This window comes from Arvicanthis niloticus, chromosome 15, assembly GCF_011762505.2.
Source record: "Arvicanthis niloticus isolate mArvNil1 chromosome 15, mArvNil1.pat.X, whole genome shotgun sequence".
In the NCBI taxonomy this organism is placed as follows: domain Eukaryota; kingdom Metazoa; phylum Chordata; class Mammalia; order Rodentia; family Muridae; genus Arvicanthis; species Arvicanthis niloticus.
In genome coordinates, this window is record NC_047672.1 from 27,731,487 (window position 1) to 27,758,784 (window position 27,298).

General features: G+C 37.1%; 1 protein-coding gene across 1 annotated transcript in view; it reads left to right on the forward strand.

Annotated features, from left to right (window-relative positions):
• Window positions 1-7,223: 7,223 nt before the first annotated feature.
• The window catches only part of Mtpn (myotrophin), a 29,491-nt gene continuing 9,416 nt past the window's right edge, over window positions 7,224-27,298 (forward strand). Inside the window, exons 1-3 of the mRNA XM_034519091.2 lie at window positions 7,224-7,475; window positions 22,902-23,015; window positions 23,726-23,809. Coding sequence (XP_034374982.1) covers window positions 7,404-7,475; window positions 22,902-23,015; window positions 23,726-23,809 — 270 coding nt within the window. The 5' untranslated portion in view covers window positions 7,224-7,403. The remainder of the gene's footprint in view (window positions 7,476-22,901; window positions 23,016-23,725; window positions 23,810-27,298) is intronic.

The following is a 27,298-nucleotide window of genomic DNA, read 5'->3' on the forward strand; positions in this document are numbered from 1 at the left end:
ATTTGGTCATGGTGTTTCATCACAGCGATGATAAACGCAACTGAGAGACAACCATTCTCATTCAAACCACCACAGAGCTCTTATTCTCAGTCATAACTTCCTTCTTAAATTTTAAAACAATTTTGGGTACTGTCGCACCCCCCTCGACCAGCAAGGAAGATGCGAACAACCGGATCCTTCTCAACAACCTTTATTATAGAAGCCCGAGCACACAGAGCGAGCTGCTTATATGCTCAGCCCTATTGGGGGGAGCGTGTGGAGGTGCACAATTGGTCAGAATTGCAGTGCTTCATTAACATATCCCGCTCAGGAGGGGTTGGTGCCAAAACTGAGTTGGCCCAGGGGTGATCGCATGCGCAGTTCACTTGTTTACTTGTAAATCATACAGGAAACCAGTGCCATCTTGACCAAACCGGATCGGACCAGTGACCTACATCGCCATCTTGACCAGCCAAGTTGGGGTGGCGGCCTACAGGGTACCAAATAAAAACATTTGGATTATTTATTCTAAAGCTATATTATGTTGAATATCTAGTATAATTGGGCCTGTTTCATTGTTTCTTTCTACTCAGTCTTTATAAACATAATATAATGATTATGAAGTACTTCAATTAAATCAGACATGTTCTACCCTACATATATATAAAACAATAGTTTTGTTTATACCAATTAGGGAGTTATAGATGTATAAAGAACAAATCAACTACAAGTCTGCAAATCTGGGAACATCATAGTTAATATTATATTAGTGCTCTTTTCCACCTACAATGGACTGAAACTCGAAAACGGACCAAATTTCAGGACAGAGTCTATTCTAGGCTGTTTTGAGACTTCCTTTGCCAACGTAATTAATCTAAATCTCTTCATCTTAGTTTTGGGCAGACTCTTCAGACAAAGACAAAAAGCAGCCACATTCTTCACCAAATATCACAAGAATGGTCTCTAGGCAGCATACTAGAATTCTTCTCCTCTGAAATCTCTGGATCCAGACCCCCCACAGTTCGAATCACCCTCCGCACCACAGTCGTCCATGCCTCTCCTAGCAGGATCCATTAAGTTCCACTTTCTAATCCAAAGTCTCAAAATCCACATTCCTTTAAACAAAAACATGGTCAGACCTATCACAGCAATACCCAGTCCCTGGTACCAATTTCTGTCTTAGTTAGGGCTTTAACGTTGGGAGGAGATCATAACCAAGGCAGCTCTTATAAAGGAAAACATTTCATTGGGGCTAGCTTAAAGTTTCAGAGTTTAGTAGTTCATCATTATCATGGCGGGAAGCATGGCAGATTTCAGGCAGACATGGTGCTGGAGATATCAAGAGTTCTATATCTGTTCCAAAGGCAGCCAGGAGGAGACTGGATTTTTTATACTGGGCGGAGGTTGACAACATATATGACCTCAAAGCCCTGCCTCCTCAGTGACACACTTCTTCTAACAAGGCTATATCTCCTCCAATAAGGCCATACCTCCTAACAGTACCACTTCCTGTGGCGAAGCATTCAAACACATTAAATTAAGGGGGCCAAACCTATTCAAACAACCACAGACCCTCACCAGAGCTCAATCATACCACCATCTGATCTTGGGCTTTCTGGCCTTCAGAACCATGATAAGTAAATGTATTTTTTTTTTAAATTCTTTATCCTGTAGTACTTTATGACATCTTACATGATCATGCAAGAGATAGATAAAAAAATTGCTACATTATTCAAGATGGGATACATTATTTCACTATAGCATACAATGCCTGGAATTTTAGTGGCACTCAATAAAACACTCCTCGGTGAATTCCATGTCTACTATGGGTAACAAGGGAACCTAGAACCTAGGCTGATGTTCACCGTTATATTTGAAAAAGAATACTAGAAAAAAAACCCACAACAGCAATCAAATGCTTAGGTGTTTCGTTAAATGTTAGATGCTCTGCACCCGTCTCACTTGTTAGAACTAGTTGCAAGTCTCCACTTAAGCCCTGGATGCCAAAGTGACCTCCCCAAAGAAGAAAGCAGAAGCAAAACCTATTGATAATTAGTTTGCCCTTCTGATCCTTAGATATTGGAGTTATGCATATGGGGTTTTCCCATATGCAAAATAAATGTATATTTTCTTCTAAGGAAAATAATCCAAGAAGTTTTATGGTATTAAAGTATCAAGCTTGCTGGGGTTATAGTACAGTGGTAGAGTGCTTCCCTAGAGTATCAGGCTTCCTCGGAGCATAGCTAGGTGATAGAGCAAGACCCTACATTCAAATCTTCAGGGTTACTAAAACAAAACAAACCATGCAGGGCAATAGAGCGTGAAGCTGAAAGTCCAGAGTCTCACAGTAAGATTTGTATGCCTTTTGTTGATCTGGAGACACATGACCTGAGTAACAAAGTATCCTTCCCCTTGTACCTAGTACACAGATATGTGTGGGAACATGATAACCACAATAACCACTCCCATTCAGAAAGAGGAAGAATGGGATAGAGACACCAATTATAGTCTATGGCAGTTTTGAAATCTTGCTCAGGCATTGCAAGAAGCCCCCTGGGGGAGGGGATGGTCTTTGATTAGGCTCCAGTTCTAATCCACAGCACCTTCCTCCTCCAGTTCATGGCTTTTGGCAGTTCTTAGCTACATCCTTCTAAAGGGTTCTTTTCCATGATCTAACTTGTCATCTTGAGTAAGTACTGGAGAATACTGGACAATGTGGTCCTTAGAGGTCCAGCAACTTTTCAAACTACTTTCTGTACCCAGAGGAAGAAACCCTGAGTTATTTCAAGACTACCCAGAGTTTCCTATAAATATAAACGATATAGGTATTTTGGCCTCTCTATCAGAACCTCAGACAGCTATTTCTACAAATGATCCAAGTGAGCTCTATGAGCCTTAACTCCAGCCTCTGACATTTTCTTCTGTTTCTTTCAGCCTATTAGGCAGGCAGTACATGTGCTGGTTTGCATTACTGAAACATTTCTCTGAAATACCACTTTAATCTACAACAAGATTCTGTCCACAAGGCTACATCCTAACCAGATATCTCTCTCTCTCTCTCTCTTTCTCTCTCTCTCTCTCTCTCTCTCTCTCTCTCTCTCTCTCTCTCCCTCCCTCCCTCCCTCCCTTCCTCCCTCCCTCCCTCCCCCTCTCTCTCTCTCTCTCTCTCTCTCCCTCCCTCCCTCCCTCCCTCCCTCCCTCCCTGCCTCTCTCTCTCTCTCTCTCTCTCTCTCTCTCTCTCTCTCTCTCTCTCTCGGCCCTTTTCCAAGTCTTTAATAACTGAAAGCGAAAACCACTTATTCATTCAAGTGTTCATATCTCTACATTTTTGAATAGTCTGTAATTGATTTAATCTTCCAAACATTTTATTTTTAGCTGCGTGTGTGTGTGTGTGTGTGTGTGTGTGTGTGTGTGTGTGTGTGTGTGTGAATGCACACATGAGTGCCAGTGCCAGTGAAGAACAGAAGAGGGTACCGGATCGATTAAGCTGGAGTTACAGGCAGTTAGTTCTAGGTCACCCAACTTGGATGCTGGGAGCCGAACTCCCTGTTCCAAGAGCAGCTCTTAACTGCTGCAGCATCTCTTGGGCTCACTTGCATGTTTATTTGCAAACTGGACAGTTATTTTCTAAGCTGATCTTTTCCTGTACTGTTTTGCGTAATTTATTTATCACCATTTACCAAGGAGAACTGGGTTTCCGTTTCCAGCCTCTCCTGCTACAACCACAAGCATATGGATTGCATTATCTCTCTCCAGGCTTCCCCATGTTCTCATGAGAGTCTTTCCCAATCTTTTGCTCCTGTGAACATGAATCACCACCCTCATGGCTTCTTTCTTTCCTTTTCTAACCCAGTCCCTAAATCAAAGTGATTCGTCTCTTGGTTTTATTCACTCCTTCCCCAAACTGGAAATTGTTTCTTAGTTAATCAAGATTGGCTCAGTGCTACTCCAGGAATAAATATCCAAGTTTTGGTGGTTAAAACAACAAATTATCTCATTCATACTACATATTCATCGTAATCTGAGGCAAGCTCTGTGCACATGTTCTTTCAGGACCCCTGGCTGCCTATATGTCATCATTGTCTTGAATGTTGTCCATTGCTACGGCAGAAGGAAAAACAGGGTTCTAAAGCGTCTTGAACTAGCCAGCCGAGTGATGACTCATGTCACTTGCACTCACAGTAATAGGACAAAGTTAGTTACATGAAATTACTCAACTACAAAGAATTCAGGAAGAACAATTCTCTCTTGCATACAGACAGACAAAAATAATCATATATTGAATATCACAGAGATCTTTCAAAATAGGTACATTTTTTAAAATGATGAAAATCTTTGGGCTAAACACTGTAAATAAAAAAAAAATATGCTATAGGATTGAAATAAGTAGTTTTAGGAGCCTCACTTAAAGGTTAAATCTGCATGTAAATCCCAAAGATTAAAAAGAGACAGCAGACTCCTAAACAGACAGAATCCTAAACAGGAAATACGATACATGAAGGCCATAGGCTGGCTTTTCCTGAAATGGCAGAGGGTAAACTATGTGGAGAAGCAATGGTTAAGGGAGTGTCATGGGTTAGGATTTTCCAGGGGATATCACAGGTCACCCAACTTGGATGCTGGGAGCCGAACTCCCTGTTCCAAGAGCTCCCTGTTCCCTGACCTGACAGACAAACAGGACATACACTAGGAAGCTACTGAATGCTTAGAACAAGGAGTGGGTGCTCTGTGTGTGTTTTAAAACAGTGAAAAATCAGAATGGTGAAAATTCACCTGGAACGGGGTGAAAATAATAATGAGGTTAGCTAAAAGACTAGCTCTGTCTGCTTGTGTGATGTAGGGATCAGTATTGAACTCTACAAGAAGCCGACCAATTTCAAAGTATGTTGAGGGCCTTTGAAGGTTGGGTTAGGGAAAGTTGGGAATAGCTGGAGCTATTGTGATGTTCATGTTTCTGGTTTTGTTGACTGGGTGGTCAGTGCAGCCATTTACAGAACCATGGAGTATGGTTCTACATTTAGAATCTATAAGACAAGGTCCTATTTTAAATATAGTAAGCTTCAGATACTCAAGTGAAATACTGACAGTAAGAATTGGTCACATAGGGGAAGTCTGGCTTCGTGATCAACCAAGAGCTGCCATGTCCTGTAACTCAGATGTCACTGAGGTAGGTTTGTGAGGAACCAAACTTCACTTCACATTTTTTTAAACTGAAGTTTCCTTCTAGAAAGGTGTGGTTGTTGGGCATGTAGATTTGTATTCTCAACATCAGAATTAAAGACAGTAACAATGTAACTGCTTTTAACTATTCAGAGGTTTTCTTTGTGATGTGAAGTCTTTATCGATTGCTATTAAATTATACCAAATGTGTACATACTCACCAAACAGCATTGTTTTGCTGCAATATTTAAAGAAAAAGGGTTAAACAACTTGCTGGTCATGACACAAAACCAGTCAGAGTGTGCCCAGTACTTTCAAACCTGTGCATTTCACTCCACCATGCGCTTCCAACTTCTGTACTTGTGGAGCAGAAATAAAGTAGTTTTGTTTATTTATTCATTGAATAATAAATAATAGCCTATATGTATAATAGTTCAAGTAAGATTTTTTTTTTTTTTTTTTTTGCTCAGTGTTCTTGGGTATATACATACATTTGAAACATTAGGATTGTTAAGATAAAATTCATCCAGTGATTGAATTCCAAGATGTTTCAATCAAATCCTAAGAACAGAACTGGCTTCAGAAAAATAGTTCTGTTAGCTATAAATCATATAAAAACCGAGTGCTTCTCAAACCACACACATTTTTAATGATACTACACATGTTTGTTAGCTGTCATTTGATGGTCAGGAAAAATTCCTAGTTTTCAATTGCCGTCACACACTGAAGGATTTCCCACCATGGAACATAAAGATTATACTAATGTACTAAACTCACATTATTGAGTTGGCAAGATAGCTTAGCCAGGAAGGATACTTGCAACAAACCCCAATGGCGACCTAAGTTCTGTCACCAGGACACCCACATAGTAGAAGTAAAGAACTCTCCCCACAAATTGTCCGCTGACTTCTACCTGAATGATGTAGCATACTCATGCCCACATCAATACATCTGTACACATACAATTTAAAAAATAAACATACCGACACCGTTGTCTCAATTATGTGTTGAAGATTTCCTTCTGAGAAAAAAAAATCTTTATCCTTTCCTTTTTCTTTCCTTTTGGTGGGTATCCCAAACAAACTGCATGGTTGAGGAAAGGAAGGAGAAAGGCCAGGAATGGTAACGGCAGAGATAGAGAAAAGAGCAAGGGAGGAGAGAGCCCTACCCAGCCATAGATGTCTAAGAATAGGAATTTAGTTGATGCCTAAAAGGCAAACCAAACCAGGAAGTCCTACACCCATGCACTCACAGGAAGCTCTAAGTGGGCTCAGAGGACTCAAAACAAAAACCAAGAATTGCTAGAGAGATGGCTCAGAGCACTGGCTGCTCTAGCAGAGAATCCCAGTTTGGTTCCCAGAATGCCCCACATGGAGGCTTACAGCTGTCTGTATCTCTAGCTTTCTGAGATTTTATGCTTCTTCTTGCCTCCTCCGGCACCCGCACACAGAATATAAATGTATATATTCTGTCAAAACAGTCATACACATAAAAATAAGGGTTTTTTGTTTTTGTTTTGCTTTTTAAGGAGAGAGGGTCATATAAAGTTGGGAAGGAAAAATGGTGGTGTGGATGGAAAGGGACTCAGGAGTGGATTTGATCAAAACATATCATATGCATAGATGAAATTCTCAATAAAAATGTTTCGAGAGTGGGTTGGTTTTTTTGTTTTGTTTTCCTTTGTTATTAACTTAAAGTGGGAAAATAAGACGGAGGTAATCTAAACACATGATTATGATTGATTGTGATTATTTATTAGAATCATTAGAAAGTGAGAGCCCTGGAAACTAACTTTCCCCTCTGTAGTGGAGCTGGAGTGACCCACACTCATCCAACACCTCCCAAGGTTTCGTCCCTGATTTGCCTACCTCCAGAATAGTTCACTCAGCCTCTCGGCCCCGCCCATTAGACCACGCCTCTACTCTGCTTTGGCAAGCCAGGATAGATGCGCCTGCGCACAAGTGGCCCTCCTGAGGTAAGCAGTCGAGGCGGGGTCCGGAGCAGAGCTTTCTGGTGAGAGGAAGAGGAAAAGGAAGTCGGAGGCGGGCTCTAGCGGGGCGTGAACCGGAAGTGTAAGCGTCTTGCTTCTCCCCAGCTAGGCGGAACCTGCTCTGCTGGGCCCAACGGCCGCAAAAGAACTTTCTCCCGCCTGAACCGTAGCCGCGGCCCGCTGTCTCGCCCGCTCGTCGGCCTGAGGCACGTCGTTTCCTCGTCGGGCCTAATCGCCGCTTCTGCCCGGCCCGCCGGCCCACCTCGCTGCAGTGATGTGCGACAAGGAGTTCATGTGGGCCCTGAAAAACGGAGACTTGGATGAGGTGAAGGACTATGTGGCTAAGGTGAGCGGGGATACGCTGAGGTGGGGTGATCGTGAAGCCCAGGGGGCACCGGGAGCCGGGGCCGCCGGGGGAGACTCCTGGATGCCGAAGGGCCTGGGTCTGTGTGGCCCTTCGGTGCCAGGTAACCGCTGTGTTGCTGAGGCGGCTGTGGCCTTTCTGACCCCCTCGGGTAACAGGCGCCTCGGCCGTCTCGATCGTTACAGGCCGGCCCTCTTCTACACCAGTTACTGGAATCTTTGAGGCATTTCTTCATCTTGGCCTTGCGGGTTCCCGAGAAGTAACCTAAGCAGTTAGGATCAGGAACGATTTCTTGAACGTGCGGCCTGGTGGAGATGGAAAGGATTCAGAGGATTCGTTAACCGTGAAATTAGCTGCCCAAAATAGCCATAGTTAAATTTTTTGAAACTTAGTGTCACTTCACAGTGAAAGTCTTAACTTGGGTGTGGCCTTTTTCCTCTCCACCACCACACAATGTATGTATGTATGTGGATCATTTGCTTCGAGTGATAAGGTTGCCATTTGGCATCTGGGGTGTTAGGAAATCTGAGTAGTTTTCAAAAAGCCTTTTAACTTTGGGTATTCAATGATTTCATCTGAAGTCTCTCTCTCTCTGTGTGTGTGTGTGTGTGTGTGTGTGTGTGTGTAGTAACTAGTACTGCAGTCTAACCATGCTGTGTTTGGGATGGATCTATATACATGTGTATATGTAATATATATGGTTAAGAAACCCAAATTCAAATATTCTAATAGAAATAAATCCACTTTGTGAGGTACTTGGAAAGTTCTGAGCTAGCCTACATTTGGGTCTTAAATTGCACCTTTTGTAACTATAAGGAGAACTCGTATAGTTTTTTTAAATTATTTTCTGAAAGTAGAATTTTGGGACAACTGTGAACATCTTGGTCCTCTTCCAAAAGTGGAGCCTGCGGTCAAGATTTTAATTCTTCAAAGATGTGAGTGAGCAGTGGTATCCTGCCTCAGAGGCCTGTGTTAGGAAGCAAACAGAAGCAGGTTTGTTTGTTTGTTTGTTTGTTTGTTTGTTTTTAACTACAGGATTGTACAAGGCTGATAGTTTTTCTCCATTTAATGCCATTATAATTTAGACTTTTCATGTGTATTTGATTTGCTTAGTTGTTTGCAATGGATGTTTAAGGCAGGCTGCTTTCTGAATTGACTTAGCTTAGAACCACCGCCTCTTCAATGTAGGGTTTTAGAAAAATACATCAACCAGTAGTGGAATACCACACTATTCTCTCAAAGTGAGTGGCTCTTGTTTTTCCAGCCCCTGCTCAAACTTAGGAGATTTAAAATACAAAACATTAATAAGAACTAGTGAATTTACAGTTACAAAAATAACATGCATGAAATTGTTTCTGTCTTCGCTATGTTAGCCTACGACTTGATGATGGAACCATTCGTCCAAACTGGAAATTGAGTAATTGTCCTACATATCTGAGGGTTATCAAGACTACCTTGCTTCACTATCCAGTCTTAGCATAACTTGAAGTTAGTTGCTGCAGTTTTCTAGCCCCTGCTGTATTTTCTTGATTTGGTTTGCCCATTCCCCATCCTGGTCATCTTCAGAAGTTAGCCAAAGGGATCATCAGTGTTTACTTAAGCATATTATTTTTCTCAGTGAACTTCCTTCTCTAACTTGGTGATAGATTCTATATCTTGTTACTCTACATCACTTCCAACTCTTTTGGTCTGCTGGGACATTGTGTTGTGTTGAGGGATTGTTTTGCTTTCCTGTATGAAAGCTGTACTCCAGACCCTAACTTGTATTTCTTGCAGTAGATTTGCCCATGTGCGCTTACATCCTATTTGACCAAGTGAGCTTCACCAGTTAACCTCCAAGCTCATGGATTCATGTTTGTCCTCTTAGCCTAAATATCACCTCTTCCAAAACCAAAAAACAGCACTTCACCTTGAAAGGGAGGGAGTGCATGTAGCTTCTTCACACTGAGTGAGCCTCTGGACAGTAGATGCTATGTTCTTTTAAATTTCAGTATCTCCGGTATAACCCTAGAATACATTAAAAGCATATGTTCTTAGTAAGAACTTCTCTTAGCTATGATTTTAATAAACTTCACTAGTTATAGAAAAGTAATTGCCATTCACTGGCAATTAAGTTTTGGAGGAGTTAAATAGTTGGACAAGGTTGCCAACTAGTCCAACTTGGATATAAACCAAAGATTGTCTGAATCTAAAGCATATACTTTTTTTTAAAAAGCTGTATCAGTCTGCTTTGAAGTAGTTATGTTTTTTCCGTTTTCTTGGCTTACTAAGGCTTAGAATCAACCCCTTTAAGAAAATAAAAGGCTTGCTGAAAGAACTTAGTTCTAACTATAAATGAAGACAGTTTAGATATAATCAACATAAAGGCAAATAAATCTGGTAAAAACCTAAATTCTCACCAAACTGTCTTGTTCATTTTGTGTCTGTAAAATAATTATTTGGTAGCCTGTGGAGATTCTTTTAAATCATAATCTTGTTATTTATGTTTGTAATTGTGATCCTGAACAACAGTCCAGAAAAAGGTAATATTGTATCTGTTTGGCCTTACAAGAAAAAAAAAATGGATAATTAAATTACCGAGATTTCTACTCATAATTGCTTTTAAAAAGAATATGTTTTTAATGTTTTATATACTTGGCCATTGTAATATAATATACAGGTGTTATTTCATTCTTATCAAGTCAATCCATGAGTATAATTTGAGACATTTTATTGGTTAAGATTTTGCCTACGGTCTTGAAGCTCTCTAGTGGGTGGTAGGACTGAAATTTGAACTCACTATAAAGGGCTTTCTGAATTCCTTGCTATGAACCACTTAACATATTCATGGCCCTCATTGCTAAACAATCTCAGATAACAAAGGAGGCATGTTGCTACTGTGTATATAAAAATTAAAGACTGAGGCAGGATGATAATGGTCCCTTGACTACTTAGAGAGAAGCCTCCCATAGCCTTTGAGGGTCCAAGGTTCCTTCTGGGGAGTGCTTGGGAGTTGTGCTGGTGGGTAGCCCTTAAACTCTCCAGCCCACTCCAGTCCGTGTATGTGCTCTTGTTTACGTGTCCTTCTGTCTCACTGGCTGTGAAACACTATACATTAGGCCTCTGACTTCCCTTTCTCTGTGGTTTCTCTCCAACCCCATTCTAATTACATCTGCCTTGACACGTTACTAGGCTTGGAAAGCAACAGTTGTGCACCATGTGAAAGGATAGGATCTATCGAATCCAAGAAAGTATCAAGTTTAGTCTTTAGAAATTGCAAGCGTACTGGGATCTGTTTTCACTTTTTCTTTCTTTCTTTTTTTTTTTTTTTAAAAAGTAGCCAATTTTAAAGTGGTTCAGATTCAGTCATCTTGTATTTATTGTTTTTGTCATTTTGTTTATTTTTTTTTTAATGTTTTTAAACTAGCAGGATGTTTTTCTGTTACAACTTAGTCACTTGGTTGTTCTTTTTACAGCCTGCCAGGTGCACTGTAAGAAAGCTTATATCAGCCTGTGGGAAATGGAGATGTTATCAGTAAACTCAGAAAATTTAGTATAGTATAAATGCTTATCTTTCTATTATAGGTTGTCTTTTTTTTCTCAGATAAAATAACAAAGAATCTTTCAACGAAAATACACAGAAGACAAAAATTACTTTATAATCCTACTATCCTAATAATTTTAAGAAGTAAAATTAGGGGCTTAGGGAGATGGCCCAGCACTTCTTGCCCAAGCATGAAGACTGGAGTTCATTTCATAGCTCCGGCACCCACGTTTCAGAGACAGTATCTCTGGGAAAAACTGGCTAGCTAAATTAGCTGAATCAGCAAGTTCTGGGTTTGAATAAGAGACATGCAGTAGCATCTGTGTGCATACATGTTCAGCTACAGGTATAAGTGCACACTGTACAACATACATGAGCAGGGGGCAGAGTCAGATTAATTCAGACACAGATTCAAAAACACAGCAATTGGAACTCTGTGACCAAAGTTAGCCATTTTAAAAAAGTTTGTGTAATTAGTATCAGAAAAAAAAAATTAGAAATTTATATACGCATTCATTTCCCCCATTTAAAAGTTCTTTAAACTCTCTGCACTTGCTCTCTTAATTTATCTTAAAAGATGCTTTATATTGAAAATAATTACTCTGAAATGATGTATGATATTTCATTGTATTGTTATGGTATAAATAATGAATTATATATGGTACGCCTTTTATTTTCAGTTTAGTTTTGCAGTTAAACAATATCATAGTGATCATGTTTGTATTTTTAACAACTTTTGAAAATAGATCCATATTTTGAGCCTAAAGAGTTTCATGGATTTAGATGCACATGAACAACACATAATAAACAGTCCTAAGTATCACTAAACACTTTTGGTTTTGCTATTGGACAGGTAGAAAATTGGTAGTATGCTATTAGTTTGTTGCTTTAATTTATATTTCAATAAACATTCAACATTTTAGAATATTATTAGCCATTTGTAGTCTTTTCGTGGTGTTTTTCTATTTCTCTCCTGTTCTGCACTCACCTGTTTGGGTTTGGGTCTTGTTCTTTAATTCAGTTCATCCTGGAACTTGCTTTGTAGCCTAAGCTACAGGGTCCTCCTGCCTTAGTCTTTCTGGCCCTGCAGTTAAGGTGTATCCCCCACAACATCCTATTCCCATTTCTTATTTTTACCTTTAGTTAATTTTTTTAAAAAAATGTATAGTTGGCCCATTTACAGATTTGTGTGTGTCCTATAAATTAAGGAAGGTTTTTTTGTCATGTAAATATTGTTCCTGGTGTATTTCTTGATTTTAGCTACTTGTTCTATACAAGTCTTATGACTTGGTTGTTAGTTCCTTTCTGTTACTTATTTGGATTAGTTAAATGGGAGTGCTTGCTGGATTACTTAATATTTTGCCTGTTATGTTGTCTTAGTTAGGGTTATTATTACTGTGTTGAAACACCATGACTAAAAGCAGCCTGAGGAGGAAAAGGTTTACATATCCCAAGTCACAGCCCATTGAGGGAAGCCAGACAGGGTAGGGACCTAGAAGCTGGCAGGGGAGGATGCAGAAGCAGTCCCATGGAGGAATGCTGCTTACTGGCTTGTTCCTTATGGCTTACTCAGCCTGCTTTCTTATAAAAATCTGGAACCACCAGCCTAGGGATGGCACCACCTATGATGGACTGGGTTCTCCCCTATCAATCAACTAATTAAGAAAATGCCATATAACTTGATCTTATGGAATCATTTTCTCATTTGAGGTTCCCTCCTCTCAAATGACTTTAGCCTGTGTTAAGCTGACATAAACCAACTAGCATACATGGTGATGGTCAGTGCTTATTAGCTGTTGTTAATAATTGTATGTTTATAGGCAAAGCTCCTTAAAAGACACCTAGTTCACTTGAACATTCATGTTCATTTTTGTACTGTTCACAATAGCTAGGGAGAGGATTCAGCCTAGATATCTATTAGCAGATAAATGGATTAAGAAAATATGTGTTTTCAGAATAGAATTTATACAGTCATAAAAGAGTGAAATCATAACATTTGCAGAGAAATAATGAAACTAAGTCATTATGTTAAGTGAAGTAAGCAAATATTAAAAGGACAAATACTATTTTCTCTCCTATATGAAAACATTTAAAATTGTGAGTGGGCCATGAAACCATAAGAGAAATCATGAGAAGAAATAAATCTGAAGGGGTGGGGTCAAAGATAGGGTAATAATGATCCATTTGACATGAACGCAAAGGAGGTCAAAGAACAAAAGCAAAAAGTATCAAGTCTGACTCTTACATAAGGAAAACTTGGACATTAAGGGCCTTAACCAGGACCTTGCTAGTAGAATTGGGACTTATATTTGATTTTCCTAAATCTGAATTCAGTGTTTTCTTTCATCAACTATTGTGTTTTCTAATGAAGTACTTTATACTAACTATTCCTATGGTGATGTTGGGTTTTTCAGTCCTACTCCTTCTGCTTGGTAAATTTCTGCTTTTGTCAATCAGGTTTTTTTTGGTTTTTTTTTGTTTGTTTGTTTGTTTTTTGTTTGTTTGTTTTTTTGTTTTTTTTTTTAATTTGCTGGAATGAACTACCTAAAGTAACTTAGTATTATGGATGAGGCTTAATTAACAAGTTAGTTCACGGTTCTGAAGGTTCAGAAGCACGGAGCTGGCACTGACTCAGATGTAGTTAAGGTCCCTGTTGCCTGTGCCACATCACAGTGCATGACAAGATTGAAAGTGAAGGAAGGGTGAAGAACCAGCTACCTAACAGTTAACTTAGGCTAAAGAGCTGAAGGAAGTCAGAGGGCTTTAATAGTGGTTCTCTGAGAACTACCTAAATTCCTTACCAGGGGCAGCAACTAGTCTTATAGTAGCAACCATAGACTTAGCCAAAATATCCTCAGCTCTCACACCACCATATTGAGAACCAGGCTCCTATCACTGTTTATATTCAAGTTTTTGTTCATGTGTTTTGTTAAACAAATTTCACGACTTGTGCAGTTATACTACTGGTGTTTGTTTGTTTGTTTGTTTTTGTTTTTTTTGGTTTTTTGGTTTGTTTTTGCTGTACTTGTGCTATGGAGTTGGTTTTTTGATTTGTTTGTTTGTTTGTTTATTTGTCTTTAAACTTTTGGGAGCCATAGTTTACCTATAAATTCTAATTTTGCAAAATAAATCCTAGTAGACAGAGAAAGGGGAAGTAGGAGAGAAAAATGAGAGTTCAAGTTTCAATGACTTAATGACTGCTTTAAAAAAAAAGAAACCCAAAAGATGCATTTATATAGATGTAGTTAGAACTATTTATGTATTTAAATAGTGCTTCCAAGAACTAGGCAGCTTTTCTTCACCAGAGGCAGTCAGCAGTCTTGGTGTGAAATGCCTTTCATGTCTAGTGGAGCATTTGTCTCATGGGGAGGGGTGGAGGCAGACTTGCCAGCAACAGAAGCCCCTACCTGATCTTTTGGAGTTCCCTGCTGTACGACACAAATCTTGATGAAATGTGACGCCTGACCCACACCACAATGAAATTCAAGAAATAAGTTGCTTTCTCCTGCCCACATAGGAAATGAGTTCAAAACCCAGTGACTAGTTGGATGCTTCTGCCTAGAACCAAATATAAAAGGTTAAGCACAGTGACAGGCAGGCAGTAAAGGATGTAGTAGCCACAAGAAAACCCTCAGAAGAACCACAGTAGTGGCCATCTGTTGTCCATGTTGTTCTTCTGACAGATTTTAATTTTCATTTCTTGACTGTAAGCCTTATTCTTACACAGTTCCCAGCAGCCCTGAGAACTACATTAAAGTCTTGTTTAGTGTGTTACACTTGTTAGTCAATCTGAATGAAGTCCTTTTGCTCATTTTTAGTTGCCATCTCTTCCTGGTTTTACTGACTTTTCTGAAGATAGAAATTTTCTTTGTTCAAAAAAGAAAGAAATTATCTTTGTATTTCCAGTTATTGTCACATTCTCTTACCTACCATACAGTCTAATTAAATTTGAATTGGATTAAATTGGTATCTGAAGAAGCTATCCCTTCCTTTCTTTTTTCTCAAAGTTACTTTACTATCTATACCATTTCTTGGTATAAATGATATTCTTCTTTTCTTAGAAATAGCCCTTAGTGTTCACTCTTGGTTGTTTTAAACTTATTGAACTTTTTGCAGTTCCCCATGATTTTAGTGACAATAGTTGACAAATTTTGACTTTGCCTTGTGACCATCATTTTGAAATTTTAGGTAAGAGTTTTCAAAACACCCATCTAACTTGGAAGTAAAGTTTTGCACTTGATGCTTTATGGAAAATAAGAATCATCAGTGTTTGTTTTGTTTTTGTTTTGTTTTGTTTTGTTTTTTAATAGTAACATAAAAGCACCTGTTCAGGGCTAAAGAAATAGCTCAGATGTTAAGAGCACTGACTGCTCTTCCAGAGGTCATGAGTTCAATTCCTAGCAACTACATGGCTCAAATAAATAAATCTTTTAAAATGCACCTGTTCAAGCCTCAGCATTCTCATCTGAAACAGAATCATGATGTTGCCAACTCACGTGTTTTATGCAGTTTTTAAAGAGACAGTACATGTGTCTAAACAGAGCAGTATCTACACATTGCAGCAGTAATGTTTGCTATTTATGTTGTCTGGGTAGATTACTTACTAAGGGGAGGTTTAGAGGGGGCTAAGGCAAGAGGCTGGCAAACTTGCCTTTGTTTTCATAAATGACCAGTTGTTAAATATTTTAGGACTTGCCAGCCATATGGTCTCTATCTCTGCTGTTGCACAGTAATAGGCATAGATAGTATATGAACAAGTAAACAGTTGAATGTGCTGTTTGTGTTCCAATAAAACTTTACTTAACCAAAAATAGGCAGCAGGTTTGATTTGACCTACTAACCATAGATTGTTCAAGACTGAAGTTAGAAAAATGAATGCATCCAATAGACTAAATTTCTTCTTTATCCTTAAGATTTTGACATCTAAAATAAATGAGCTATATGATAAAAATAGAAATTTTATTTTGAGGGTGTTTCAAAAAATCCATTTCAGAAATCTTTATGGTTGAAAGATATTGAACTATAATAAAAACTGATACATAGAAAACCATGTATGGGTAAATAGAAGAGATAGAAATTAAACTAAAATTATCTGAACTAAAAAGCATAGTCTCTAGTAAATGTGAACCTTAGGCAGGAGATGTGGGTTTGTTCTATGAATTGAGCATTAGAAATCCTTACTTATAAATGTGCAAACAGAAATTAACCTAAGTTCTTAAACTGAATGGAATTTCTAAAGAATCTTTTCTACTGTTAAAATAGGAAAGTATTCTAGAATTCTCTCCCTAGCTCTGGTGCCAGTCCCATGACCTGGTTTGGTTTCTAACTCCACCAGTGAAAGAGAAGGCTAGTTAGTGCAATTTTCACTGGTTCATTCATAATTCAGCAAATACCAGTTGAGCACCTACAGTACCAGCCATTGAATTAGGTAAGCATGAACACAACAAAAGTTAATGCTTCTAAGGATATGTAGTTGGGGGCTTTATTTGAGTGTTCAAGAAAACAGCAAATACAATGATTATATGGCTTTTGAATAAACTTTTTCTTAAATATATGAAATATGGATAAAACTTAGAAAGTAGCTTTACATTTTGTTAATAAAATGCAACTCTATAAAAAAAGATGATGTATGAAAATCTATAAGTTTATATTTAGTTCCAATAGAAAGAAAAATCAAAACTGTAAAATACCAGATTCAAAATAAAATTTCAGTTATGAGAAAAGAATACATCTTCTTTGAGTACCCTATTGTATGTAAATAGTGAACACAGTGTACATAGATACACATATCAGTTAACTACAAAAGTAAGGCTTACCCTCATCTTATAGTCAGGAAAGTGGGGACTGAGTAGCTTTCCCTAGCTCTCATAGGGAGAAGGACAGGAGGATTTCAGCTCAATCTGAGTCATTCCAGAACAGCATTCCTGTTTCTGGAATCATTATGTATTCCCATCATTGTGTATTATATGTTTGAGAACTACAAATGATGGGGGTGGGGATGAAGTCTTCTTCCTTCTTCCTTTCCATTTGTTTCCCTCCCTTATCATAGGTTTATTTACATACACAACTTTTAGATCTGTAACCAATTAGATAGGATAGCAGATACCTTGCAGCTTGCAAAACCTTTCAGAAGGAATTACAACTATGGATCACTGAGTTTCTATTTTATAAATGAGGCTACATTTTTATTTCTTTTTTTCAAACTGAGAACCATAGAAATTTGAGATTACTTTGGTAAGGCTTGCTTCGTGTGTGTGTGTGTGTGTGTGTGTGTGTGTGTGTGTGTGTGTGTGTGTGCGCGCGCGCGCGCGCGCTATTGAAACTTTAGTTTTATATCACAAGTAAAATTTTTCTTTAAAAAATTACTATTTTAGTTACAAAATATATGTTTGACTGATTACTTCTGCCATCTAAATGAGGCATTTTAATAGTTTAGCAAACAAACTGGCTATATAAAATTTAAGAATCTTCAATATTTGAATTATTTAATTGGCTATTTTGAGTAAGAACATCCTAAGTTGAAGGAAATGCTTAAGTAGGGGAATACAATGAGGGTCTTGACTTCATAGGTTCTTCCACTGTAGAAAGTAATCACTGTGATTATGATTTTAACTAGTAATAAGAAATTATCCTTAAAAATATTTGAAGTATTTTAAGAGGCTACATTATTATATATTGTATTAATTAAGTTTGTGCCTCTTAAGTAATTTATAGTTTGTAGGAGTAACAAATTACTATTTGTTACTTTAAATAAGATTCACATTTTATTTATATGTGAATTAACTTCTTACAAAACAAGGTTACAAAATAGGTTGGAAATATATATCATACCATTTTACTTTCTATTGTTGGTTTTTCTGTATTAGAAAGTTCAGATAAAGTGTCAAAGCTTTTTTTACTTCTTTTGACTACTTCACCCTCAAAAGTAGATGTGATCCTATTGCCATGCTGAAGTTTATAATTCTGGAACTGCTCTACACACTGACATCACTAGTACAGTGATAGGATTCTATGCAAAATTATATCCTAAGGTAAAAGTTTTAATTAGTGAGGTAGATGGGGTAGGAAAATGAGGCGCACACAGGAAAAAGATAGCAAATGATGACCAGAATAGTCTTCTCAAAACGATTTGTTTAAAAACCACTAAATACCCCAATGTTAAGGTATTCTAAATAGGACAGGAAATACTTAACACTAACTGAATAACTAGGAACATTGGCTCAGCTTCAGCATTGGTAAATTTAATACACTTGCTGTTTGGTTTCTACTAAGTCAGGTATTCAGTGTTAATTTACACACTGTCCTACAAAATGGTCACACATAGCCTGCTTTTTAGTAGCTTTATTTTAATCTCTGTGATAGTACAATATGAACTTAGATCTTGGTTTCAGGAAGTGCACTTTTGGGAATCAAAGGAAGAGAATTATTTGTTTCTTTTCATCTGTAGAATGACCTAGAGAAAGTTATCAGCAAGAATCAGGTGGCCATTTAATTTAGAGCACGTTCCTGTCTGAGATTCTATTATTCAGTGAACCTAGTCTAGTCTAGTCTAGTCTAGTGTAGTTTAAGATCCATACAAGATCTGGGACTTACAGGAGAAACCTATGGCACTTAAATGTGTGCCACACAAGATTGAGTGGTGTCTTTAAACTGTAGGATGTTTCCATTTGCATTCAAATGGTTTTTACACACACATATGCCACAGATTTCCAACTAGGTTTATATTTCATGTAAGATCAGTTAGGAAAATAGTAGAGGCAGAGCTTGAAGAAGACTGGGAAAATAGACCTAATAAATATTGTCATCCTTTAATGGCGGCTATGTCTTCATCTGCTGGTGAACTGGTGTGCTCGCTTCTCGGTACAGTGCTGTTTTCATCACTTTTCTTGCTTCTCCGCATAAAGATACTTGACTAAGCATTTTTAAAGTGTAAAGTTAATGTTTCTGCGTTTTTGCTTTAGGTTCTCTTTATCATTTGTTAATATCTAGCTTTGCAGTTAAATATGCCTAAAATATATGCTATCATAATCAAAGCCACAATAAACTCAGGTTGAGGCTTGAAAGTAACATGAATCACAGTGGTAGAAGTAAAAGTTGTAGTCTGTAATCCCTATGGGCCTTTAAAATCCAACAAGATAAGGCACGGGTACCTGAAATTTTAATTCACAGTGAAAAAGGTAAACTGTGGGGAGGTAGGCTCTTGATCACTCTGTTGACTGCGTCCTTACAATGTATGCTCTTCTTAGGACGCAGACTAATGGCATTCATCTTACATGCTTGCTCTTCCCAAAAGGCAGCTACTTCTTTGTCTCAATCAGAACTTTGTTTCATCTCAAGCAAGTAAAACTGTATCTTGCTTAACATAAATATTTGTTTACTTAAAATCAAGTAAGGTAGTATGTCTTTTTCTGATACCAGGTTTCATCTTTTCTAGCCTTTGCCTACTTTAAAAGTAAAATTTAGAATAACAGTACATTTTTAAACAATATTCTTTCTTTGAAAGTAATTCTTTTCTTCCATACTTTATTTGGTGGTGTGTTAAATCTGTTTGTTGAACAGTTTATCAGACGTTAAGTAAGGCTATGGCCATTGTAACGCTTTGTTTTTCAAGAACTGTTTTCATAGCCATGAGTGCAGAAAAACCTTTCCTGCTCTAGGAGGTAAGAAGATAGAGACGTTGTAGACTGATGTAATTTCCGAGAACCTTAACCCATAAAACTTAAAAGGGTAGCTCTAGATGACTTGAATATCAGTGCAGCCTCCAACTAAGGCCCACAAGCTTATTGGAACCCATGTGGTAGGTAGCAACACTGACTAGAAACCTGAAGCTTCTGACTAGGGCTCTTTTCTCCCTTTCTTCACAGAAAATAGGAAGTAAGCAGATAATGAAAATGTAAGATTTAAATAACTAGGGTGGGTTCCTAACTTCTCAGAGGTGTGATTCTCAAAGCAGCCTCTTTTCTTGCAATGTGTTTGTCTTGCTTTGAAAGACTGATGCTGATACCAGAATCCATTGATAACTCTTCCCATCCCTTCTGTTTTCCAGAATTGTGTAGAACAGATATGAAGACTTCCCTTTAGTATTTGGTAACATTTGGCAGTGAGTCCATCACAGGGCAGGAAATTTCTGTATGAGATCCTCTGTAGAGTCTGGTACTGGCATTTGTGCCTTTACCCTTTTCTTGTTCATGTTTCATAGTGTGTGATGATCAGGTGCGTTGATCTTCCTGAATCACCTTTTGATTTCTCTCCATGGTATCTTGTTTTCAATTTATTTGATGTCTGCACTGATCTTTATTCTTTTGTCCAATTTGCTTTAAGTTGCTTTTTTTCTAATTATTTTGGTGAATGTAAAAAGGGCATTAACTTAAAGCCTTTCACCTTTCTAATATATCTGATGCTGTAAGTGTTTTCTCAGTGTTGCTTTGAAGAGGGCCCATGTACAGACTGCTTTCTTTTTGTTTACTCATACGGTCTTTGCAGTGATGTCACTTGTCAGCCAAAGTAAGAATTGTAATACAAGTATAAAGGCGTAAAGGAGAAAGTTTTAAAAACATTGCTCTGTTTCATTTGTATTGTGCAGTCTCATATTAAGAGTATAACATTGTGATTCAGATGAGTATCTTTAAGAAAAGCACCTTACTGGGCACTTAATAAGGGCATTTATTTACTGTATTTCAATATAAGAATCCATATAGATAATACTGATTATGAAAGGGGAATAATAATAATGGAAGGAAAACTTTTATCAGTATCTCATCAGTATCCCTTGTTGACTTGTATTTCTGCATTTTAAGTGGACCAAAATGAAAGATGGAACAGCAAATCACCTTTATTATTTACATTTGTTTCTAAACAGTATGTATTAGGTTAAGCTGTATATTTGTTTGTATTTTCAACCATTCTGAAGAAACTTGCTTTAACCAAGCTTGGATAGTCTTAGTTCAAGTATAAACTAATACCTAAACTGGTTAGTGGAGTGCTTGCTCAGCATACACAAAGTCCTAGGTTTTGTCCTCAGTTCCACACAAAGCCAGCTGTGTATGTGCCTATAGTTCCACCATCCTTAGCTGTATAGTGAGTTCAAGGACAATTGGAGCTGCACGAGACCATCTTGTTAATTAATGGATAGGATAAAAAAACAAGTGGACAGACAGACAAATGGGTTAAACCAACACCAGTGGTCCATAAAAATGATACTTAACCTTCATTAAATGTCTTGCTCTATTAAGCACTATGCAACATATTCTTTATCATTATAGTTGAATTTTAAACAGGTTGGAGGGTACAGACAGTCTTATTCTGTCTTGTCGTTAAGGAATCTTATCATTAAGAGTAAGTAGTCTCTGGTCTTGTAGTAACATGGAAAAGTTGGAACACTACCCATTTTCTTCCAGAGGTCTTAAAATATTATGTGCTTATCTTTGTATGTGTATATTTTAAGCCCCTGTTTTAATAGATGTCACCATTAGGTGTCACATGCTTTATTGGAGAACAGATTAAGTTTAGCGCTTTGGTTGACTTATCCAGTTTAGTCCCCACAGCAGTGCTGTGAAAGCTAAGTACTTAGATCTCCACCTTAAATTAGGAAAACTCATACATACAGAACATGACTTGCCTAGTGTTTAGTGTTGATGAAATGTATATTTTTGACTTATACTTCATAGTAGGAAGTGGTAAAGAAGAAAAATGTGATCTCTGTTCTCCGAATTTGCATCCTATTGAGAAAGAAGGGATATACATGTAAAAAGTAGCAAAAGCACTTTATACTTCAATGGTTGCTGCAGTTTTATGGGAGGGAAAGCTTACCATAACTGAAAGGATGATATTGATAAGAGAAATGTTGAGTTTGGATGGACTTAGGAAATCTGTAGTACATATATTAATGAGAAGGAAGGAAAGGACTAGCCTAAGTGAAAAGGATGGGAATTGAGGGGCTTGAAAGCACAGCTTGTAATGGCTATGAAATGTAAAGGTTTTGACATCTTTATCCTAGTTTTGGTTGGTGAACTGACTAAGTGAAAAGTGTATTTGTTGAGAAAATAAACTTTAGGCATTTTGCTACTCTATAAAACCTGAAATCTCCCCTCAAAAAAAAAAAAAAGCAAATTTGAATTGGAAGCATCATGGTACTCTAGAAAGAGTAGCATTCAGTTGATACTTTGTTACTAATTGAACCACATTTTAAAATGATTGTTTTAGCTTCAAATGTGGTATGTAAAGTATCCCTTTTCCTAGGGTAGTTTGAAGATTAGAAATTATGTATATAGCATGGTACCACAAATACATGTTGGCCACTAGAAAAGTTAACATCTTCACATTATATCTCTTATTATCAAGAGTAAGCCATAGTCTCTGTTAACTGTGTGACCATGAGTTTCTTTGTTTTTGTTTCAGAACACTAATATTTTCAAATTAGGTCATCTCCACATACTACGTGTAAGCTACGCACATTGGAAGCCATGCCTGGTTTTGTTCACCATTGTTTACCCAGTGCCTACACCACTTTAGTAAATACTAAAAGAATGAAGTGAATTCTTTATAAGTATTATTTCTGATAATGATACATGTCATAAAGAATACAAAATCTCAATACTTAAAATCTTCTTTGGTTACATATTGACAGTATGCTGACTGAACTCATTAGAAGTACTGGAATACAATGTTATATAGTTCATTGCTGTTTAACATTACGTATTGTTTTCAGTTTGTCTGTTCATGACTTGAGTGCCATATGTTATTGTGCAGGATATGATTTCTTTGCGTTTTCATTTCACTTCGCAAAAAGTACAGTTTTCTTGAAACTCTTTAAAGTTTTAAGAAGTTAAAAAGTATCAGATGCCTCAGCATTTTCCTATTCTTATAAATGTCATTTTTGTTTAAAGGGAGAAGATGTCAACCGGACACTAGAGGGTGGGAGGAAGCCTCTTCACTATGCCGCAGATTGTGGACAGCTTGAAATCCTGGAATTTCTGCTGCTGAAAGGAGCAGATATTAATGTATGTACCAAATGTACATTATACTTAATGTATATAATATATGCCATTCTAGGAAAAATTCATTATATGCTCTAGGAAATTGTTTGCTGTAGGTTTGTGAAATGGTTACTTTTAATAATATAGTCCTACACAAACTATTCCTTTTATTTAAGCTAGCGAACTATTTGCTGTCTCCCCCTAAGCTGTTGTTTTCAAGTTCTAAAGCTTGCCGAGTTAATACTGTAGATAGTAAATGCTGTCATCTACTAAATCATAGGCCCCTGAAGTGGTAGGCTATACTAGCCTGCACTATGGGGCAAGTGTGAGAAAGTCATCAGGGAAGAGCTGTCCTCTCCTGCCTTGAGCCCTCTGTAATTTAAGACTTTAGGACATTGTTTTGGTGATCATGATAGTCAAAGAGATGACTTTTCACCGCCATCAGGTGATTGGGACCAATTTGGCAGTCTTCTCTTCCTCCTCATTGGCATTTTGACCCCTCTTCTTCCTCTCTGAATCACACTGATATTTCTACAATAGTGAAAAAGATAGGTTCAGAGAAACTAACTTTGTCACATGAGTGGCAGATAAAAGATTTGAGCTTAGGTCAGAGTTCTACTCCATCCTACTCCTGAGAAAAGGCATTGATTGTGTACTTTGGCTTCTTGATTATTTTTAAGGAGCCAGAAACTTTTTTTTTAAGTAGGTAAAATTATCTCTTTGATATTCTATAGGCTCCAGATAAACATCATATTACCCCTCTTCTGTCTGCTGTCTATGAGGGTCATGTTTCCTGTGTGAAATTGCTTCTGTCAAAGGTAAGGTCAATGTTCATTTTTATCACTTATTTTAAAACCCTCACTACTTTGTAACTATTTAAGCTAAATATGGCTGCAGGGACAGAAAACTAAAGGCAGTATCCAAAATTGAGATCTTGAACAGTGTTAGTTATAATAACTGACTACAGGCAGTTGGCTTCCAGTTTGTGATGGCTAACTAGCTTGGGCTAGTTTCCTTCATAAGAAAATCTTGTTAGCCAAAAGAAATCAGCTAAAGTAAGTAATGTAAAAAAATGTCATTACTGTGGAGGAATACAGTTTGCACACTAGCACAAAGACTGTAGGCCACACTTTGAGTAACATGGGATTGAGATTTTACACTTTCTTTTCTGTAATCTATACTAAAAAAGGTTTTATCGGAGGTGTGTTCTATACACCTAGTTTGTTGACGTGATTGAGATAGTGATGAGTCTTTCTGATGTTTTCATCTTTGTTAATATAAACTATGATACAGGATCCAGACTTAGGAGTAACCAGTTAGTAGCAACCATTCTAGCTGTGTCATATGCTGTAAGGGAAGAAATACTATAGGATAAATTTCCCAGCTTGCATTTCATGACCATACATGGGACCTTATATTACTGCCTGCTATAAAAGAAAGCAGCAAGGAAAAAAGAGGAAACTAAGTTAGTTAATACATATAAAGGTTTCTCAATTTCCTGACACAAAGTATCTACATAATCAGTTAAGAGTAATTTTTATTAATAACTAAGACCAAAGGTGAGCTTTACATTTTTGTTCCTTGAGTTTTAATATAACAGAGAGAATTGGGGATGATAAAGCACTTTTATCTTAACACTTACTTCCTCCTTAGAGCTCTACAATATGGCTTGTAACATTAGTGTTGAATTCTACCCTTAGTTTCATATCAAACAAAAACTAGCTATCTGTAAAGGTGTGGTTTTCATTCGTTTGTATTCTGTATGTTTCTTAACATTTTAAACTACCATATATTGCTATGGATAATACATACCTTCAAACACCAAAGTAAATAAAAGTGGTATTACTTGTGCCATTATAGTGAATCTAGTATCAGTGATAATGTGTGGTCTCAAAGATTTTCATACACTATCATTGTCCAGTTTCATCCCTCTGGATTTATTTTCTTTACTGTTTCAAAGACTTATTGCTAAAGGCTACGAATACTGATTCAAGATTCATGAAAGATTTGTTCCAATAGTAATTAAACTGTCTATATAAAGATACTTAAACCCAGCTTAGATTGACTTCAGAAAAGTCTTACTGGCTCATATAACTGTACAGTTGAGGCAAAGATTAATCCTGGACTTACACCACATAGCATAATTTTTTTTCATGTTTTCTTCCTCAGCATTGACTGAATGTCCATGGCTTACTCCTGTCTTCTAACTAAGGATAATGGTTAAAGAAAGTGGGCAGGGGAGGCACGGTCATTCTTTCACTGACCTCTGTTCTGTGAAGTGAAAATAAAAACCTCTGGGATCCTTTTAATAAGATTATTTATTGAATTCAGTATTTTCTTTCCTCTTAGCCATTTTTTGAATAGATAGAACTTTTTTTCTTTCTGATATATTTGTTTTTCTTCATAGGAAAACAAAACAAGACATAGTTATCTAGAGAGGAGCCAGTCTCTGGTCTATATTTAATTTCAAATATGCATCTTCAGCTCAGTTAGATGTGTGTTCGTAAGTTTCCATTGGCAAATAATATTTTACAACAGGGAATTCTTAAAAGATAAACTTGATACATATATATATTAGACCATACTATGGTGTCCTAATAAATGCTTTATAAATATGTGCCATGTTGCAAAGTTATTGAATTGTCTTAACTAGTTATTTTATATTCTTTTAGATCTATTCCTTGTTTTGTTGTCAAATGATATTAGAGAAATCTATATTGGCAAGTTAGTTACAATTGTGTGGAGCTGGTTGTCTTAGGAATTTTTTTTAACATTTTGTAAAGTAATGGAGAAAATTTAGAAATTTTTATTCTGCTTTCTCAAAATTAATTACTTTGCTTTTATAAGCTTTTTTTAATGGACATGCTATAGTTTTCTTAGTGTCTCTCTCTCTCTCTCTCTCTTTCTCTCTCTCTCTCTCAAATCAGTTGTGTTCCTTTGGAAAAAAAAATTTTTGAGCAAGCAGCCCCTTGGGCATGAAACTTATGTCTATTTCAAGTCCTTGTATAGTTGAGTCACTAGGAAAGTATCTGGTATTTGAACTGAGAATTAGATATATACAATAAGAGTATTTGAGTCACTAGGAAAGTATCTGGTACTTGAACCAGAATTAGATATATACAGTAAGAGTAGGCTGGAAATCTACCCTTGTAGCACAAGCAAATACATGATGAGCTCAAAGGGAAGACCATTTTTATTCAAATTACCACTCATGTAATCTCAATAGATACGTTTAATTTCAAATAATTTTTAGGGCCACTGACTTAAAGGGTCTTACCATGCCTTTCTCAGTTGCCTTATTTTAAAGAGAGATTGTTCATAAAGAGACTTAGCAATATGCTTTAGTTAAAGAATTTGCCCTATAATACCTGAAGAACTGTTATAATAGGTTTATAAATCTCATACACAAGTGTACCATTATAAATGTATTACTTTCATCCATTTAGCTCTTTCAAACTGGAGTACATCATTATTATAGGTGGTTTCTGCTGGTGACATGCACAGTGTATTGTAATCCCTATTTCTTCTCAGTTCTACTTCTCAGTAGATCTGGCTTTAAGCAAATTCCTTAGCAGCTCACCATCTTATCTTTCGTACCATGGTTAAGAGTTTATTAGAATTGATTGTGTAGGAAGACAGGGAACAGCAGAGACAATAGCAGCGACACTTAGCCCACCAAGTCAACTAGAACTTTCAGCTAGTACTGTAATTAGTGTGTGTCATAATGTCAGTCATTTCTTCATTCCACAGTAAGTATATAGTTATAACAAATGGAGACTCTTAGCCTTAAAGTTCAGAGATATACATTGAAGACCTGAATCAGTAGCATAAAACCAATAAATCAATGAACACATGAACCCAGTTAATAGTCTGCATGCTCTAGGATCTGAGGATCAGAGAATGTAGTGATCATTCTGTTTTTAATACAGTATTTGCCTCTCTGATCCTTTTCTGTGCCAGCTATACCATGAAGTAGGAGAAATCACCTCTCTCTCTCTTTAGTGCCCTACAGCATAGTAAAAACGTTCTATGAAGGGCCAGATAGTAAATAGTTTAGACTTCTTGGGCCATATAGTCTGTTTATACTTCTCATCTATGCTACCATCTCACCAAAGCAGCCATAAACTACTTATAAATTGAGTGACTGGAAGTTTTAATTAGCAAAACTACATCTGGCATGTAATTGAAATTCAATCAATATTTGTTGAATTAACTTATAAATTGTCTTTAAAATGTTTCTTGAATATTGATATAGTTTAGTGGTACAGCGCTTGCCTTTAAATAAGCAGCTCTTAGTTATACAAAGT